The following is a 20,075-nucleotide window of genomic DNA, read 5'->3' on the forward strand; positions in this document are numbered from 1 at the left end:
CATCTTTGGGATGTGGTGGAACGGGAGCTTCGTGCCCTGGATGTGCATCCCACAAATCTCCATCAACTGCAAGATGCTATCCTATCAATATGGGCCAACATTTCTAAAGAATGCTTTCAGCACCTTGTTGAATCAATGCCACGTAGAATTAAGGCAGTTCTGAGGGCGAAAGGGGATCAAACACAGTATTAGTATGGTGTTCCTAATAATCCTTTAGGTGTATATGCTAGTAATGTAGAAGGTGAATGATGACAACGGAAATAAAATCCCCAAAAAACTTTGCTAAATCATTTTAAGGACTTTAAGAGGATTTATATGACTTGGTACACAATGAAAGATGGTGGATTACACCACCTGCTGGTAAGCATGGACACTAGCTTTCAATAGTTGGTGGCGTGTAAGATTTTTTAAAAATAAATCCTTTTACTCAGCAACGATGCATCAAATGAATCAAAAATGGCAGTGAAGACATTTATAAATGTCACTAAATAATTCTATTTTAAATAAATGCCATATTGGAACTTTCTAAACATCAAAAAATCCTGAAAAAGGTTTAGTTCCCACAAAAATATTAAGCAGCAAAACTGTTTTCATCACTGCTAATAGATTCCTAAAGGATCACGTGACACTGAAGACTGGACTAATGGCTGCTTAGATTCAGCTTTGCCCTCACAGGACTAACTTACAGCTTAACATATATTCAAATAAAAGCAGTTATTTCAAATTGTATTAATATTTCACAGTATTACTGTTTTTATTGTTTTTCATCAAATAAATGGAGCCTTGGTGTGAATAAAATACTTTACCGTCCCCATAGTTTTGAATAGTAGTGTATTTCTTACAAAGAACAGTTTATATTTAATGCATCTAGAAGATGCTTTTATCCAAAATAACTTGCAGTGCATTCAATGTATACATTTGATCAATTTACTCCCTGTGATGACTTTTTTTATTTAGAATTCATATTCTTTGTGCTAACAAAGAGCACTATGCTCTACCAGTTCATTAAAAAAAGAACAAGTACAAATAAATACAAATAAGCTTGTGTGGAGTAAAACAGAAGCTGCATTTTTTTTTTTAGAAAAAGAAAATTTATTGTCAATTTGAGGGCCTCACTAAAAGGTGTCTAACATGATAAGAATAAACTTCGCATTAGAGATTGGTAAAAAATACCAAACAAATGGATCAAAATAATGTTCTTACAAAAACAAGTGTACTTCATTCTTTTAAACAATCACAATACAAGAACCTTTTACGGTACTCACTTAACGAAAGGATCATGCAAAATGTACATGTAAAAAAATACAGTGAAACTGCTGTCTAATACTACTACGGTTTCTAATTAAATTATTTAAAACGCTGAAAAAATATATTAACTCAAGCTCAACTGCCTCAGAAGTCCATGTTCAAGGGCCGAGGTTGACAGAATATGAAACATATAACGAGACCTCTGCGATAAACTAGCGTTTTTTATATAAACATCTGTCTCTCTATGAACTGTACAACCTGTTAAAAGGTTTGCTTTGTTATTCTTGGCTCGGCTTTGTCGATCCAGTGACTTTGAGAAGAGAAACTGAGATGCTAGCAGACTTACCGCATGAGTCACATCATACTGTGATGAAATTTGTCATTCATTCTCTAATACCCAAAGAAAAGTCAGTGTTCATGTTGACCTAAAGGCCAACTTCAAAAGCTTGACACCATAATGTAGCTCGCAAAAAATGAGCTCTCCTGTGGATGTAGGATGGATGATGTTCCAGATGTTTCTGCTAAAACCGTAACAAGCCCGTGTAAAACGGTCAATGGTCACGAGCCGTTATCACAGCATTTAATGAGAATAGGAAATGATTAATTGATGTGCACACTGAGAAAGTTTCCTATCAGAATGCGTCTACTTGTCACTACGGCTAACTTCTCTGATCGAAAAGGCCACGCGCGCTACGGCTCAAGATGTTCACAGGTTAATATTGTAGCACTGAGAATCCCAACAATCTACAGCGCTCCAAAGGGAACTACAAAAGGAAGTGATTCTAATCTACTGGACGTCATTATTGCCTGGACTGAATGCACAACTAACCCACCTGCTGATCACAGTACCATCTAAAATACAAAATATGCTATTTCCCAGAGTCCACTGGGGTTGAGCCACATGGATCAGAGCTGGAGATATTGGAGTCTTTAAACAGTTTACAGGCTCAAACCGGGTGGTGTTTGCTGGGAAGAGGTTTCTACGAGCGATCGGAAGGCGGTCACACCGCCAGCCTGCTGTTGTTTGTCTGCAGTGGGCTCCAGGACGCCGTGTGCTGGGAGGGGTCCTGAGAATATGGCCGTCCCTCACAGCACGGCTGGTTCTCCTCTTTAGGGATGCCCACGGCACACAAACGTCGATGCCGTAGTAACCGGTCGGTTCTGGAAAAGTTCTGTGTGATAGAAGGGGTTCGGAGTTAGTCCCATTTTTGACAAGAGAAGAGGCGGTTTTATGAACTGGTTCTTTTGGATGTGCTTTTAATGAACTGATTCACTGATTCTCAGAGTCAAAAGCTCCCGCATGCCATTTAGGGTGTTCTTTTGTTGTAAATACTGTAATTACTTGGTTTCTTACTTCTATAATCACTATGTATTCAATTATATGAATTACAGAGTGCATTTAATATAAATGCACATTACCGTTCAAAAGTTTGGGGTCAGTTATATTTTTTATGTTTATGTTTTTGATATTTATACTTACCAAAGCTATTTTTTTATAGCAAAAATACAGTAAAAACAATAATATTGTGAAATATTATTTCAATGTAAAATATCAGTTTTCTGTGCAAATATATTTTAAAATGTAATTTATTCCTGTTATGTAAAGTTGAATTACTCCAGTCTTCAGTGTCACATTATCCTTCTGTGCTTCTCGCTGCTCAAGAAACATTTAATATTATTATCAATGTTAAAAAGTTCCTGCTTATTATTTTTGTGGAAACCATGACACGTTTTTTTTCCTCAGCATTCCTTGATGAACAGTTGTGAAGTTGAAAATAACAGAATTTATTTGAAATAGAAATCTTTGTTAACATTATAAATGTCTTTACTGTCAGTTTTGGTCAATTTAATGCATCCTTGTTGAATCAAACTATTACATTTTTTACTGACCCCAAACTTCTGAATGGTGGTGTGTTTCCAGTTTCTCGCAATTCCAAGTTTAAATCTCACAAATCTGAAAAGAACAATCTGAATTGCAAGATAAATTCAGTCTGTTTTCCTCCGAATTGCGATATATCCCGCGATTCTGACTTTTTCCCCCCTTAGAATTTTGAAATAAACTCGCAATTGTGAGTTATAAAGTCTGAATTGGGAGATACAAACTAAAGGGAGATATAAAGAAAAATGTCAGAATTTTGAGATAAATGTCATAGGTATAAAAGTTATACATGCAAAATGTTATAGGTTTAAATATTATCTCATGCTGTAATCCATTATGCTGTAATCCATACTACGAACTGCATATGTGAATATTATGTATGATTACATCAAATTCATGCTTTAATAGTAGACTAATCATAGCAGGTTTCGTCAGTCCGGCCTGTCAGTTTAATGGCTTGCAACCATAAACGTCTACTACGTAATCTTCAACTTAATCCTTAATCTTAAACACTTTGAGAAACCGTACAAATAAAAAAGTAAAAAGAACCGTTTCACAGTTCACTCATAATCGGGCTGAATCTGACATAAATTAGTCATAGTCACTAATAAAAGTTCATGCATTTAGATGAATTTGTTAATAATCTGCTGTCACAGTGACAGCAGCAATAAGATAAAAGTAAAATCAACATGAAATGTCAACATGAAATCAAAACTGACCATATTTATGTTCTATTCATTCAATGTTTCTGGTCTTATTGTGCACAATTTATCCAGTGCACGTCATTCCAAATAAAAATGTATTAATTTGTTCTTCTAAATGTAATATCTTGCTTTACTCTTAAACAACTTTTCTTTTTTTTTAGCTAGCATCACCAAGTTATCTTATTTTTCAGCTCCTCCCCTTCAACCACCTCTATTCATTCTGGCAACATAAACAATTTTCATGATTAAATTCATTCCTGATGAATAATATGTTTTACTGAGAAATGTGCCAAATTATGAATGTAAAATGGTTTGTGAATGTAATTTGCTGCAGCCTACATAATGGTAAGCTCTCATTATGATATGATATATAACGGTAAGCTCCCATTATGTCGCGGTACTATCATAAAACATACATTTATGCATGTAATAAGCAAAAAGCACGCTCTCTGTGAATACAACAGCCTGTGTTTGTCACGTCTCACCTGTTGGCAGCGGTCACACTGATAAGGCTTCTCACCGCTGTGAACACGCTTATGTCTCTCCAGGTGGTAGCGCTGAATAAACCTCATGTCACACATATCACATCCGAATGGCTTTTCCCCTAAAACACACACAAACGTACACACATTTACTCAATGCATCTCTTTATATGAAACGTAAGATGATGTGAGAGCGGAAAGGCTAGAGGCATACCCGTATGGGTGAGAATGTGGCGTTTGAGATGGTAGCTACTGCGGAAAGCACTGTAGCAGTGCTCACATATGAAATTCTTCTGCACTTGAGAGCTGAGTGAGTTATCGTCATTAACCTCCGGAATCTCCACCTTCACGTCACATACAGAAGAAAAGAGCAGTCATTAGGGATACGAATACAAGCGGAAGTGTGTAAATGTGATAAACAGGCACACTTGCAGGGCAATCCTGCAGATAGATTTGAACGCATGCCTGGGGCATTTCTCTCAATTTGGTGGGAAGTCCAGACTTCCTGTTCTTCTTCTTTGGCAGCACATTCTGTCTGGATTGCATGTTTTTTTCATCCAAGAGCCTGGATGAGTGAAACTCTCCATCCTTGCGAATGAGCTGCCCCAAAAACAAAGAATATAGGTCACGGGATTGAATGAAAAATAACATTCAAGCTATTCGATGTTAACATTCACATTAAATCAGTACAGTTTCAGAAGTTCTTTTAACAAAATATATCCAGCATCTATATTTTAAATACAAACCACAGTTCAAAGGTTCAGGGTCATTAAGAATTTAAATGTTTTTGAATGAAGTCTATCATGTTCACCCAGACTGCATTTATTTTATATATAAAAAAGTAAAAAGTAAAAACAGTAATCGTGTAAAATAATTTCTATTTGTTTTCTGTTAATATATTTTTTAAATTTCACAGATCTTTTTAAAGTTTAAAGTAAAAAAAAGAAGCCTATACTAGAAATAATTTTTAAAATGCAAATTCTTCATAAAAGTATAAGTGTCTTTTTATGGATTTAATGGATCCTTATTATCCACAATTAAAGTATTTAAAAATAAAAATAAATCTTACTGTTCTGAACCTTTTAAATAATGGTGTACATTTATGCATTTGGGAAATGCTTTTTGGCAATGTGAGCTTTTCCTGGGAATTGAGCCCATGACCTTAGCATCAGCTCCAGACTTTCAACATTTAAATGAATAGTTCACCAAACAAATTAAAAACCCATCCAAACTCATGTGACTTTCTTTTACAATGTGATCCATGTCTTTTTTCTCTTACAAGTGGTGGACAGCTGACTCCTGAGGGCAGCACCATGTGGCCGTGTTGGCTGTGTGTGTCCTGGTTGTGGTTCTGGCTGTGATTGTGGCTGTGATGGTTTTCTCTCTGTCCCTGGCCCACATGAGAGCCCATCTTCTTATGACTGGACATGGAGCCAGCCTGCATGAGTGCCATGCTGGACAGCACCGCTTCACAGCCCAGCAACCCAGCCTGTGTGACACACAAACATACACTTTTAAAAATTATTCTCAATGTCACTAATCTGATGGGTTGGAAATTTGGCTTGAAATCTGGCACAAATGTGACCAGTTTAAGACATAACTAATACTTTTCAGTCAAGACATGTCAAGTTAATTCAGCGGTCACAGTGCAATTATGTCAAGAACGTGCCCAGGGAAAATTATACCACCAAATATAATAATAATAATGATAATTTATAATTATGTTTTTGTTATTATAATGAATATGTTATTATTATTATTATGTTGCAACATAAAAATATCATAATGCACAAAATCTTAATAATCCTAAAAAATACTTTTAATTTTATTTCTGCAATTTATTTTTTATTATTTACTATTATTATTTACATAAATTATTAATCATGTATATTTAGTGATTAATCACTACATATTTTACATAGATATATGATTTATGTAAATAATACAAATAATACATTTTTACAGAAATAAAATTAAAAGTATTTTAGGATTATTAAGATTTTTGCATTACGACATTTTCATGTTTCATGTTATTATTAATATTAGTAGTAATAATAATATACATTTATTAACATTGTTGTTCTAATGATCCTAAAATATATGATTTACGTAAATAATAATAATAATAAAATCATACTTTTAGTTTTATTACGATTTTTTGAATTATGACATTTTCATAACTGAGCAAATTAATAAAATCTCAGTCCAGTGTTTTCTTTTAAAATCTAATTTACATGATTTAAAAAGATGATTCCCATTATTGCAATAGATACATTTTTCAGTGTACTGCATTAAAAAAATACTATAACAATGTAAAAATATATATATTAAAAATACTACAATGATGTATAAATTCATTTTACAGGAGAAATGTGCTTAATTATCATGAAAATAATAATTAAAAACTTAAATGGTCCTAAAAATTGCTTAATTTTCCTCATGCAAAATATAATTGTGGGGTGAAATATAACTGACACACATTCTTAACAGTTTTTGTGAGATCTATCCCATTACTCTTAAACACTGGTGTCACATACAAGAGTCTGACTGTGGAAGTGAATTACAAAATGTTAAAACACAGAAAAGTCAATCAAAGGAAAATGAAGGATATCTTTTTCAAACAAATGTGGACAAATGCAGAAAATGCAAATGAAGAAGAGAAAAAAAACACTGACCCACTTCATGTGATCTCGCACTGAGCTGTTGGAAAGGTGTGACATCGCTGTGGTGAGAGTGTGTGTGTGTGTGTGTGTTGGGCTACAGAGAGCTTCGCTCTGGGCAGCGAGAATGTTTAGAGACCACACAAGCCCCAATCATCAGGGGCCCAAGCCTAGAAACAGAAGGGGGGATATAAAGCCAGGGTAATATCCATCTCTGTCTATGATGTTGCCACACATCCAGCCCACCACTAACAGAAGTTGTCAACCGTGGACAAATCACAGCTTTTATTCGCTAGAATAAGACATTTTCCATGTCTGCATTGCCAAGCTTTTGTTTATACAGGCTTATAGGGCTGTGTTTTTAAAGCCATAAGAGTTTGGCTTCAGCTAGTCACATTTCCAGGCGTCAAGAGTCCCTAAATGACATCTGGAAACAAACCAGCTCAAAACTGAAACCGATTGGAGTGGATTCTCATTGGTTCTGTCAAACTGAAATCCGAGGAATACATCCGAGCGGCTATGCCATGTTGATTTTGGATTTGGTTGGTCGGATTCTGGGATTCACTGGAATTAAAAACAGATTTATTTCAACCACCACCTTCCCTTCCACTGCTTATTCCCGTGCATTAGTCTGACTAACTCACCCTCAAAGATCCAGATGAACACAAATATAAATGAATGAACAAAATGAGGCATGGAAGCCATGGATGGATAGTGCACTGGACATGGACAGTATTTGCACTCCACAAAATTAACATAGTATGATTGCAATAAATCAAAAGACATAAATATCAAGGTGAGTGGGTGAATATTGTATATTGTGATTTTCAATAGCATTATTCGGCTAGTGAATGGATTTGGCAACCAACAGGGTCCTGGAGGTCAAATTAATTTCAGGACATAGAAAATAAAATTACATCAGTCTAATCACATGGCAAACAGAAAGCAATCTAAAGCAAACCAAGCCAAAGAAAACAACCTTTAGGAGAACAACTCAATTGCATCAGTGTAATACTCTTCATTATAACACATTTAACTGCATTGCAGTGTGGTGTGCTTCTTATAAACCACAATGCATGCTAATTAAAGCAAGTATTAACACGTTCAGGCCCAGTGACTATTACAATAGACATCACTATTCTTTTATTTATTTTATTTAATATATTAATGCCATGGCACAATAAATGTCATAACTACCCAGGTTCATATAGCAGTCAACATAAAAGTAAACTGCTAGGTTTTTTGCCTGTAACCACAACAGAAGACTGGCCTCGTTAGAAACACGTCAGAGTTGGCGACATGATCCGAAAGGATGCAGGTTTGAACCACAAAGAGTTTTTAATGATATTGTCTTTTTTCGCTTACAAACATAATCATTTACCTGTAGTCATTTCTGTACCCAACTGTCAAATTCATAATCAATAATATAAGTTTAGCTACTATTTTATTCAAATTGAATATTTATGTATATATTGCTCTATAACACTTTATGATAAGATTTCATTTGTAAACATGTTAACTCCATTGCTTAACATAAAAAAAACAATGATACTTTTAAAGCATATATTAGGCTTACTAAATTTATTAGTAGGTTTATTAGTAGGCCTACTAATACATTATTAAAACTAAAGTGGTGTCTGCTAATTCTACTTAATGGACTTGAGCTAACATTGAACCATTGTATTTTTATAAAGTAACTGTAACAAAGATTAATAAATACTGAAACAAATGTAATGCCCATTTCTAAACTTAATGCATTAACTAATGGGACCGTATTGTCAAAACTGTTCCCTATTTCCCTTTAGGAAAACATTTTAATTAAAACATGAAAAGTACAATAATTTAGTGTTAGGCCTAACCGTTTTTTTTTGTATTGGTAACACTTTACAATTAGGTTCCAATAGTTAAGGTTAGTTAATGCATTAACTAATAGGCCTATTACCTAACAATGAGCAGTACAATCGTCGTTACAGTACTTATTAATCTTTGTTAACATTAATTAGTAAAATATACGACTGCATATTGTTAGTTCAGGTTCATTAACTAATGTTAACAGATGCAACTTTTGATTTTAATCCAGTTTAAGTAAATGCTGAGATTAACTTTAGCTCAGATTAATAAATGCTTTAGAAATATTTTCCATTGCTAATTCATGTTAACTAAAGTAGTAATCAAATGTTAGCAAATCAAACCTTTTTGTAAAGTGTTACCAATGTATTTAAAGTTTTCTTTATTAACATATCAAATCCATGTGTACAGTTATCTGGATGTTGCTACTGTTCATAACCAGTGTCCATTGTGGACACCAGAAATAACTATTACAATAATCGGAATCATATAAAATAAGACATTTCAAAACATGTCTGAATTTAGAGTATAGATAATGCATTGTTATATTTGTTCTCTGTGTCTGTGGAACAGATTCAGGTGTTAACGGGTTAAAAGCAACAAAGGGCGTGAATTCAGATATCAATAATCTCAATATTCGAGTGAAATTCATTCTTCTTCAGTCTGTAACTGTAAACACATTACTGATGTGAACTCCTCCATTCATCCTACATCACAACAGGGCGTGAGTTCACCGTCTATTTAACTTCACATTTCAGAGCGATTAAGTATTTTCTTAAATGCTGTTATAGGTTTAATAAACGTAGTATCGCAGCCTGCATGTATTTATTTTACCTTACTCTTCTTCTTTTACCGTAGCCCAATATATTCTTGTCGAACAGTTTTTTTTTCTCCAGTTTACAAACACAGGAAACGTTACCGGAAGTGCTCTCTGGGGAGAGCGAGTGTCACGTGATCACCACACTGGCAAACGATTGCAAGCTTCCGGTGTAAATAAAGTCCACGAGTGTTATGAAGAAATGTATTTTATTAATGTGTAAAAATGTTGATCTGCTTGCGAAATTAGACTTTAAAAACGGGAAAACATATTTTATATTCTTTATAACGCAAACGTTCTTGTGACAAATATTGGTGTTTTAATTTACAAATTGCAAAGCAAAGCAAAATAAAACACAAAATAAAGCTTTCAACTTCAAGGAAAATATTCAGCCTTTCAAATATTGACCTATATATGACCTATATACCCATATATTGCGTTAAACAAAATAACAGTCACAAATTATAGCAAATTCTTATTAGTCACTTATAAAATCATCGGATTTTTAAAATAGCCTTAATATTATGGACAGCAAAACAAATAAAAAAAAGTCACTAAAATAAAAATATTTTGCATACCTTAATGTAAAGCTACTTTTTGGAAGAGCACACATAAAAATCACCCTATTATCTGACAGATTTCACTGAAATGAGTGTCCTAACAAAATCACACCTGTCTCGGTGACAGCTCTAGGCTCTGAAAAGGGGACCGGCCCAAGCTTTAGCCAATCAGAAATGCTCTCCGCCAGTAAATAATTTTGCCCATTCAGGTTTGCTGACATCAGGTTTACAGACGTACAGTTTCAAAAGGGGTTCTCAAACTTGGTCCTGGAGGCCCCTGTACTGCACATTTGGGATGTCGTCCTTATTTAACACACCTGATCTATATAGTCAGCTCATTAGTGGAGACACTAATTAGGTGTGCCAAATGAAATAAATACTTACACTACCAATCAAAAGTTTTGTTCAATCAAATTCTGATTTGTTCATGTTTTTGAAATAAGTCTCTTATGCTCACCAAGGCTGCATTTATTTGTCCAAAATACAGTAAAAACAGTAATATTGTTAAATATTATTACAAATTAAAATAACCATTTAAAAATGGGATTCAAAGCTGAATTTTCAGCATCATTACTCCGGTCTTAAGTGTCACATGATCCTCATAAATCATTTTTTTATGCTGATTTGCTGCTCAAGAAACATTATTATTATTATTATTATTATCATCAATGTTGAAAACTAGTGAACAGTGAATAGAAAGTTCAAAAGAACAGCATTTATTTAAAATAGAAATATTTGTAAAATTATAATTGTTTTTACTGTCAATTTTGATCAATTAAATGCACCCTTGCTGAATTGTTTTTTTAATGGAAGTGTATCAAGTTTCACAAAAATATTAGGCAGTAAAAACTGTTTTCAACATTGATAATAAAATAAATTAAAATAAATGTTTCTTGAGCAGCAAATCAGCATATTAGAATGATTTCTTAAGGATCATGTGACACTGAAGAGTGGAGTAATGATGCTGAAAATTCAGCTTAAATCACAGGAATAAATTATATTTTAAAATATATTAAAAAAAGAAAAAAATTTGAAAAAAACACAACATTAGTTTTTACTGCATTTTGATCAAATAAATGGAGCCATGGTGAGCATAATTTTTTTTAATTTTTTTAAAGAAACTCATTAATTATAACTATTATTCCAAACTTAGTGTAGTGTTACATGGTAGTGTATGTGGGCCAGAATCTATGAGATTCATTCACTTTATGACCTCTGTAGATGCAAACATTTTTGCATGCATTTTCAATGAAGTCAGTATTATGCACTATTTATAAGTCAAAAATAGGTTTTAGCAACCTTTAGAAAATCGCAAATTTAAAAGTGACAGAATGAGAGGGAATAATGGTAGACCATTCATATTCAAGCTAATTACAGGTCCTTCCCTAGTTTCTCCATCTCATCGAGGAAGAAATCCATGTCCTTGGTGGTCAGCTGAGGTGAAACAACAACCATACGGAAGAAGTTGACGTGTTCGTCCATGGGCTGGTATCCCACCATCATTGTTCCACGCTTCATCATTCTCTCTTTGATGACTGGCGCCACCTGATGGTGTACATTGAAAATGAAATGCAATATTTAAAATTTGTAATAATTCAATTCTGTGCTACATCAACAATTAAGCAAAGCTGACCTTTGATAGGCTTTCCTGGTAATCCACACTGTTCTCCTTCCCTCTCAGACTGGGTGGAATGAACCAAAAGCAAACGTTTACAAAATGCCCCTATTGGAAAAAACACACCATAGAAAAATACATAAACATGAATTATATTTACATAAACATAAGAATGCTGTTTTTGGTTTGTATGCAGTGCAACACTGTACCTTACAGACCAGCTGGAAATTGTCCCTTTTCTCCATTTCTTCAACTAAATACCTGGAGCAAAATAAATACATATAAATATATTAAATTATTTTTACAGTTTCATTCAGAAGTTCAGTGTCAGTACTTGTTATTTTTAAATGCATGCTTTTATTTTATTTAAAATTTTCTAATTCAAATAAATACTGTTCTTTTGAACTTATATTCATCAAAAAATACTAAGGAGCACAACTGTTTTCTACATTGATAATAATAATAAATGTTTCTTGTGCAGCAAGTCAGCATATCAGAATTATTTCTGAAGGATCACGTGACACTGAAGACTGGAGGAATGATGCTGAAATTCAGCTTAAATCACAGGAATAAATGACATTTTAGAATATAAAAAAAAGCTATTTTAAACTGCAATAATATTTCAAAATATAACGGTTTGTACTGCATTTTTGATTCAAACAAGTACAGCTTCTGTGAGCATTTTTATGTGTCTTCTTTCAAAATGATTAAAAAAAAATCTTACCAACCCTAACCTTTTTAATGGTGTTCTATATAATATATTGCAATGCATTTTAATAATAAAAAAAGTCAATAGTGTTCCACAATATGCAACATTAAAAAAAGATTGATGATGTATTATTCAACAACAACATCGAACCGATGCATTAAATACCTTGCGAGGGCAAAGGCCTTATCCACTCGCTCTGAAAGACCGTGCGTTCCTATTGCCTTCCACATCAACCAGAGCTTCAAACAATCCACCTTACGGCCACACTGGATGGATTTGTCTCCTGTGTCTAAACTTGTATCATAGAACTTGTCCTGCTGGAACAAGTAGGATGCTTTTGCACTGTGACAGTGCATTAGCAAATCCTACAGATTGAGACGCAGCGGATAAAATGAGTAAACTGCACTTTTAAATATGCATTTGTGGGCAAGTCAATATACTACTTTCATTTTTGACTAATAAGCAAAAACATTGCATGAATTGACTTACATGTGCTTAGAAGTAAGTAAAAAAGAAAAGAAGAAAAAAGAGATTCCACAAGCTTTCATACCGTGTTATCTCTGAACAAAATCGCAGAGCACTGCAGGCCCGCTAGAAGCATTTTGTGAGGGTTCCAAGTCACGGAATTTGCTCTGAGCGTTAAAAAAAGAGAAATATTAAATGATTCAGTCAGGCTATTTCTCTATTCAGAGCACATTTTATCCAGGGCTCATTCTATCAGCTCAGAGCTCAAACCTGTCTAGTCCTGCAACCAGATGTCTGTGTTTCTTGGAAAACAACACGCTTCCTCCCCAAGCGGCCTGTAAAGGAGAGAGATCCAGATTGTAACAGTTAGGAAAGGGAGAAATGGTATGTGAATATTTGAAGTGCAAACAACTGGATACTTTTAAAGTGGGGTCCACAAGCATATAGACGTGTTGCACAATGATGTTGCATAAGGTAACCGCGCTGCACTTACATCTACGTGCATCCACATGCCGTTTCTTTCACTTATGTCAGCAATGCGGTTCAAAGGATCAAAGGCGCCCTGCACTGTGGTACCCGCTGTGGCATTAACAAAAAATGGAACAGCATCCTGAAGGAGACACATTGACCAAACACCATTAACCTTTGACTCTTGGATATTTAAAGTGATAGTTCATGCAAAAATTTAAAAATAAATTCTGCCAGCATGTATTCACTCTCATGTCGTTCCAAGCCTGTATGACTTTTTCTTTCACAGAACTTAAAAGGAGATGTTTAGCGTAAAGTTCACGCTGCTCTTTGTCATTTATCAAGAACGCAGACATATATTTAGGGATCTTCCTCAAAAAAGCTATCAAATGTCTTCAGAAGACTTTATGGTCACTGCCCGCTTTCACTTCATGCAAAAGAACAGCTTGGATGTTCAGCAAAACACTTCCTTTTTAAATTTCACGGAAGGTAGAAAGTCATGCGTGTTTGGAATGAGATAATAGATCATTACAGAGTTTTAATTTTATAGTGAACGATGTTCTCAATTATACACAATATTTCAGTTAACCATAATAATTAATTTTAATATTATATACACTACAGTTTGGGGTAAATTAATACTGTTATTTTCAACACTGATAATAAGAAATGCACCAAGCATATTAAAATGATTTTTGAAGGATCATGTGACACTGAAGACTGGAGTAATGATGCTGAAAATTCAGCTTTGCTTCACAGGAATAAATTATATTTTAAAATATATTCAAATAGAAAGTACAATTTTAAATTGTAATAATGTTTCTGTTTTTACTGGATTTTTTTATCATATAAAAGAAGCTTACTGATCCCAAACTTTTAAATCGTTCTGTATATTAAATGTATTTATTTACCATATAATTTAAATATTTACTTGTGATTTTGCCTGCACGATTTTAGCCTCCAGGTCCTCTGGTATCATGCTGCCACTGTGGTGGAACAAAGAAACTTTTTAACAATTTAATGTGAACCACTGGCTTTCCAAAATATGTGAGAGATAAGATCCTGTACCTCTCGTCCGCTTGTACAATGAAAACATTTTCAGTTCCGATACCAAGAAAAGCAGCTGCTTTTTTCATTGAGTAATGACTCTGAAAAAGAAGAAGAAAAAAATATTACACAATACTGCTTTATATGCCCTTTTAAATCTAAGATTAGAATTAGTAATACTTGTCTTTGTACCTGTCGTGATGTAAATACAGCCATCCGTGGTGTGGCCCACAAGCCTTTTGTCTTCACTTCAGGGAAGGCCCAGTATCGTGCGACGTTCATGGCATACATGTTGGAAATGGAACCTCCGGGACAAAATATCCCATCTCCTTCTGACCAGCCAATCAGAGAGCGGAGCTTACAGAGCACTTCCTCCTCCATCAGAACAAACACCGGAGCCACTTCATAGGTGTATCTGTAACAACTTCTCACTCAGTATGTTGCGTATTGGTTAGGCATGATATGCACATGCATTTGTATTCGTTTTATTTTAGTATCATTAATATACTATTATAGTATTTATTACGAATTTGAATAGATCTGCTGTTGTTGGTTATTGCTGAAAATGATCATATACCTTTGTTGATTACAGAGCTTATTTTTTGCAATAATCCAAAAGCCAATTGGGTTTTTGTCGAGGGAACCAGTGTGATGCTAACTGCAGATTGGCCTACAAATTTACATCATCCCCGCACCACTCTAAATTTTTGCGTCCCCCTAAGAAACTTTGCATTCCCTTGCAAAACTTTTGTCCAAAGAACACAAAACTTTTGCGAGCACACACAAAGTTTCTCGGGGAACGTAAAATATTTGCGAGAGAATGCAAAAGCATTGACATAATTTTGTCCATCACCATTGCATTTAGCGGAGTATATATAAAAAAAATATATATATATATATATATATATATATGTTCTATTTTATATATATATATATATATACACACACTCACCTAAAGTATCATTAGGAACACCATACTAATACTGTGTTTTACCCCCTTTCGCCTTCAGAACTGCCTTAATTCTACGTGGCATTGATTCAACAAGGTGCTGAAAGCATTCTTTTGAAATGTTGGCCCATATTGATAGGATAGCATCTTGCAGTTGATGGAGATTTGTGGGATGTACATCCAGGGCACGAAGCTCCCGTTCCACCACATCCCAAAGATGCTCTATTGGGTTGAGATCTGGTGACTGTGGGGGCCATTTTAGTACAGTGAACTCATTGTCATGTTCAAGAAACCAATTTGAAATGATTCAAGCTTTGTGACATGGTGCATTATCCTGCTGGAAGTAGACATCAGAGGATGGGTACATGGTGGCCATAAAGGGATGGACATGGTCAGAAACAATGCTCAAGTAGGCCGTGGCATTTAAACGATGCACAGTTGGCACTAAGGGGCCTAAAGTGTGCCAAGAAAACATCCCCCACATCATTACACCACCACCACCAGGCTGCATAGTGGTAACAAGGCATGATGGATCCATGTTCTCATTCTGTTTACGCCAAATTCTGACTCTACCATCTGAATGTCTCAACAGAAATCGAGACTCATCAGACCAGGCAAGATTTTTCCAGTCTTCAACTGTCCAATTTTGGTGAGCTCTTGCAAATTGTAGCCTCTTTTTCCTATTTGTAGTGGAGATGAGTGGTACCCGGTGGGGTCTTCTGCTGTTGTAGCCCTCCGCCTCAAGGTTGTGCGTGTTGTGGCTTCACAAATGCTTTATTGCATACCTCGGTTGAAACGAGTGGTTATTTCAGTCAAAGTTGCTCTTCTATCAGCTTGAATCAGTCGACCCATTCGCCTCTGACCTCTAGCATCAACAAGGCATTTTCGCCCACAGGACTGCCGCATACTGAATGTTTTTCCCTTTTCACACCATTCTTTGTAAACCCTAGAAATGGTTGTGCGTGAAAATCCCAGTAACTGAGCAGATTGTGAAATACTCAGACCGGCCCGGTTGGCACCAACAACCATGCCACCCTCAAAATTGCTTAAATCACCTTTCTTTCCCATTCTGACATTCAGTATGGAGTTCAGGAGATTGTCTTGACCAGGACCACACCCCTAAATGCATTGAAGCAACTGCCATGTGATTGGTTGATTAGATAATTGCATTAATGAGAAATTGAACAGGTGTTCCTAATAATCCTTTAGGTGAGTGTATATATGTGTGTGTGTGCGTGCATCTCTGTGTGTGGGTATATATTTATATATATATATAAAGACTTCAGGTGCAAAAGTGCCATCTGAAATTTTCTTCTAGAATTCTTCAAGAAAATTTCCGATGGCACTGAAATGGCACAAATTTAGAGGCTTTTGCATCTGAAGTCTTCACATATATACACACATGTACACACAAATACACACAAACACGCATACATATATAAACACATATATTATATAAACACAAAATTTTATGTAAGATGTGATTAAACGATTTGACAGCACTGATATGTAGTTTTAGTTAATGATAACAACACTGTTTGCATTATCTCAAAATTCCAGACCCTAATTTCATCAATCTCTAATCAATACACTTTTTTGATCAGTCTATATGATTATATGGCTCCATGCTGTTGTCAAATTGTGTAATCTGATAACTTCAAGTGCTCTGATAAGTTACTTATTACAACAGGGTTTAATGGAACACTTCAGCAAAACTGTGTAACAGTTTACAGGAAGTTTAATAAAACGCCATATAGACCCATATAGACTCATTTACAACTCTCTCCTGAGAACCTAGGATGGCTCATTTACTGTAACATATTAACATGAACACGTACTGGCTGGTGTTGAGGGTTTCGGTGAGGAGCCGTCCTGTCAATGCATGGTAGTCCACCCCAGCAAACAGCTGATTGAAGAACAGAGGATGACCTGTGAAGGGAAAAGGCTTTGGATCAGGATGTAACCACATATTCAAGATTTGGGAGGAACAAATGTAAAAATTTCAGAATAAACCACTGAAAAACCCATGCAGGACGACAGCTAATATGAATAAATGGGGGGAATGCGATCCCAACATATCCAACCTACAGGTTTTAACGCTGTATCTCGCCACATCTCGGACCCTCTGCAATAACTGCTTGTGAGATTCTCCGTTTTCTCTGAGTTCGAGGTCCAGAAGAGCTCTCAGTTGATCTGGATCTTTCCACTCACACACCTGTGAATGCAAAGACACGCAGTTCTTAAAGGGATAGTTCACCCAAAAATGTACTCATATTTACATTTACTCATCCTCAAGTTCTTCCAAACCTGTATGAATTTCTTTCTTCTGGGCCACATTGACTTTCCATAGAATTTTGTATTCATACTATGGAAGTCAATGGGGCCCATCAACTGTTTGGTTACCCATGTTCTTCAAAATATCTTCTTTTGTGGTCAGCAGAATATAGAAATTCATACTAGGTTGGGAACAACGTGAGGGTGAGTAAGCGATGACAGAATTTTCATTTTTGGGTGAACTATCCTTTTTAAGACTATTAACATCTCAGAAGAAACATGATAAGATAGGGAACAACAACCAGAAGTTGTTAAATGAAATTAAACTCTTAAAAGACAACCTTCTCCTTCAAGTCAGTTCCTTTGTTAAGTATCTCCTCCATAATCACTTTGAAAGCCTCAGTAAGGAACAGCTTCCCATCCGACTCGTACATGTCTGGTTCTTCCAGGTGGGCATGGCCATTCATATATGCTGTGAAATACATTTAAAGGTACATCCATCACAAAATAAACCATTATATGCCTTAATCAAATATTATACATGGGTGTTTTGCAAACCCTATAAAAAATATTTAAATATGTTATACATACATACATTTAATGTAATTTCTATGTGATGACGTATTTTAAACAAAATTTTTTTTAAATTTTTTTGTGGCACAGCACTTTTACAATTAAAGCAAATATGTTTAAATACTGAAAAAAAAATATTTTTGTAAAGCAATTTTCTTCTATAAAAAGTGACTAAATACATTTAAATACAATGAAAAACATTTTAAAAGCATTTTTCTTCAATTCAAATTTACAAAAAAGTTTTCTATAAAGCGACAAAATAGTAAATATAAAGCGATACAGGTTTTTTTAATCATTACATTTTATATATTTGTATTATATATAATATAATTTTTTGTATTATATTTTGTCAATTTTATATAGAAGGATTTTGCTTTTTAAAAATGTTTTTGTAGTGTTTAAAAAAATTCTTGTTTTCATAGTATTTAAACATGCTAATTGGTATTGGGGAAATAGCTTTTAAAAAAAAGTTTAATTAGGTTAATGTCTCTGCTAAAAATATCAACATCTTCCAGTTTGCACATTGTTTAAACAGGATTCAATTTTCCATTTAATTTTAAAAACACAATAAAAAAATGGATGATTGTATATTTCTTTACATTGTAGCCTTGTATTATGATATAGATATATAATTCGTGTATTTTATGTTTAAATAGCAATCGAGCATGAAACGCGTCTGTCCTTCTTCACCTAAAGTTCCACTTTAGATTCACTTTTACTGGCTATTTACGGTTGCCAAGCAGCGCCGCGACTCAAATAACCGGAAGAATCGATACACTGCTTCGACGACCACTTCCGGTGACCAATTCCACTGTGATAAATGTCTATTGATTTGCACATTCAGTCAGAACAGAGTCAATTTTACAATAAGCATTAAAATGCTGCCTTCACGTGTTATTGAAAATGTCCTAGTTTCGAAGTCTTGATTACGAGCTTGTCGTATTCAAATCTTGTCTTGTCAATGTTTTAAACAAGGAAACTAGTATTTGCGATAATTACGTTAGCACGTGAAGGCAGCATTAATCCACTGTAGCAATCGCGATATTTCATGAGAAAAGCGTCATTGACGACCCAATTATTTTCTTCTTTTTGGAAATGTGACACCAAAGAGCAAAATGGCTGTAAAAAGATTCAAAGACAGAAAGAATTAACTGTAATATGCAACTTTTTTTTATATGCAATATGCAATCTTTGTTAAGAAATAAACTAGCGGAATAAAATATTTTCTGCAGCCTTTTTCCTGTTTAAGAAGTTCTTGATCATCCCAATGTGCTTAGAGGGAAGACACGTTGCAATTCCTGCAACTTATGCAATGGTTTCTAAACAATGCATCATTCAGCGACTGCCCCCATAACAACCCATAACGTTAACTGCAACTTTCCCCCCGTGCTTCTAATTATAATGAAACTTTTGCACGCGGACAGTAGATTACATCATCATATTGAAACGCATGATTCAGCAAAACTAAGAAATAGTGCATTTAAGATAAACTTCATGCGTGCATCCAAAACAGAACAATCCAACTTCTCACCTTTAGATGAACTCATTGTGATCTATCGTGTCCTTTCTGCACTTAGCACATGAAATTCTACTGTAGCCTGTATCTGATGTCGTTAGGATGCCTCGAGACCCTCAGCGGTTGAATTCAGGGTTCAGCCTTCATATACGTGATGCACACGCCCGATTCGTCATTCAAGTGACATCCTATAATTGGATTAGAGTGTTATGGGTGTCAACAAAAAAAAAATCAATCTTTAACTTAAAAAGAAAAAAAAGC

General features: G+C 34.8%; 2 protein-coding genes across 3 annotated transcripts; both read right to left on the bottom strand.

Moving 5' to 3' along the window:
• Nucleotides 1–1,068: 1,068 nt before the first annotated feature.
• znf740b (zinc finger protein 740b) lies at nucleotides 1,069–9,789 on the bottom strand. 2 transcript variants are annotated; one of them, XM_077218245.1, is made up of 7 exons: nucleotides 9,656–9,763; nucleotides 6,989–7,143; nucleotides 5,593–5,802; nucleotides 4,779–4,913; nucleotides 4,528–4,657; nucleotides 4,317–4,435; nucleotides 1,069–2,420 (listed from the first exon to the last, which is right to left on the bottom strand). In XM_077218245.1, the coding sequence occupies exons 2-7, from the start codon at nucleotides 7,031–7,033 to the stop codon at nucleotides 2,250–2,252; spliced, it is 810 nt and encodes a 269-aa protein (XP_077074360.1). In that variant the 5' UTR covers nucleotides 7,034–7,143; nucleotides 9,656–9,763; the 3' UTR covers nucleotides 1,069–2,249. The 2 variants fall into 2 exon arrangements, with proteins under 2 accessions (XP_077074360.1, XP_077074361.1); XM_077218246.1 differs by lacking the exon at nucleotides 6,989–7,143 and having other exon boundaries at nucleotides 9,656–9,789.
• A 41-nt stretch (nucleotides 9,790–9,830) lies between these two features.
• Nucleotides 9,831–19,975, bottom strand: csad (cysteine sulfinic acid decarboxylase). The gene is made up of 14 exons (XM_077218240.1): nucleotides 19,830–19,975; nucleotides 18,067–18,197; nucleotides 17,540–17,666; nucleotides 17,290–17,380; nucleotides 14,695–14,917; nucleotides 14,524–14,603; nucleotides 14,387–14,441; nucleotides 13,481–13,597; nucleotides 13,258–13,322; nucleotides 13,073–13,154; nucleotides 12,688–12,887; nucleotides 12,023–12,074; nucleotides 11,832–11,921; nucleotides 9,831–11,743 (listed from the first exon to the last, which is right to left on the bottom strand). Exons 1-14 carry the CDS (start codon nucleotides 19,843–19,845, stop codon nucleotides 11,570–11,572), a joined length of 1,503 nt encoding a protein of 500 aa, XP_077074355.1. The 5' UTR covers nucleotides 19,846–19,975; the 3' UTR covers nucleotides 9,831–11,569.
• Between the last annotated feature and the right edge of the window lie 100 nt (nucleotides 19,976–20,075).

The sequence above is a fragment of the Siphateles boraxobius genome, unplaced genomic scaffold (assembly GCF_051911475.1).
Source record: "Siphateles boraxobius isolate OS27281-9 unplaced genomic scaffold, OSU_SipBor_1 77, whole genome shotgun sequence".
Taxonomy (NCBI): Eukaryota; Metazoa; Chordata; class Actinopteri; order Cypriniformes; family Leuciscidae; genus Siphateles; species Siphateles boraxobius.

Coding starts and splice junctions, on each gene's coding strand:
- znf740b (XM_077218245.1), bottom strand. CDS start 7,033: ATGTCACACCTTTCCAACAGCTCAGTGCGAGATCACATGAAGTGG. Junction 5,803..6,988: donor TGCGAGATCACATGAAGTGG/GTCAGTGTTTTT, acceptor TGTGTCACACAG/GCTGGGTTGCTGGGCTGTGA. Junction 4,436..4,527: donor CCACATTCTCACCCATACGG/GTATGCCTCTAG, acceptor TGTGTGTTTTAG/GGGAAAAGCCATTCGGATGT.
- csad (XM_077218240.1), bottom strand. Junction 17,381..17,539: donor GAGATACAGCGTTAAAACCT/GTAGGTTGGATA, acceptor TTCCCTTCACAG/GTCATCCTCTGTTCTTCAAT. Junction 14,604..14,694: donor CTGTATTTACATCACGACAG/GTACAAAGACAA, acceptor CTTCTTTTTCAG/AGTCATTACTCAATGAAAAA.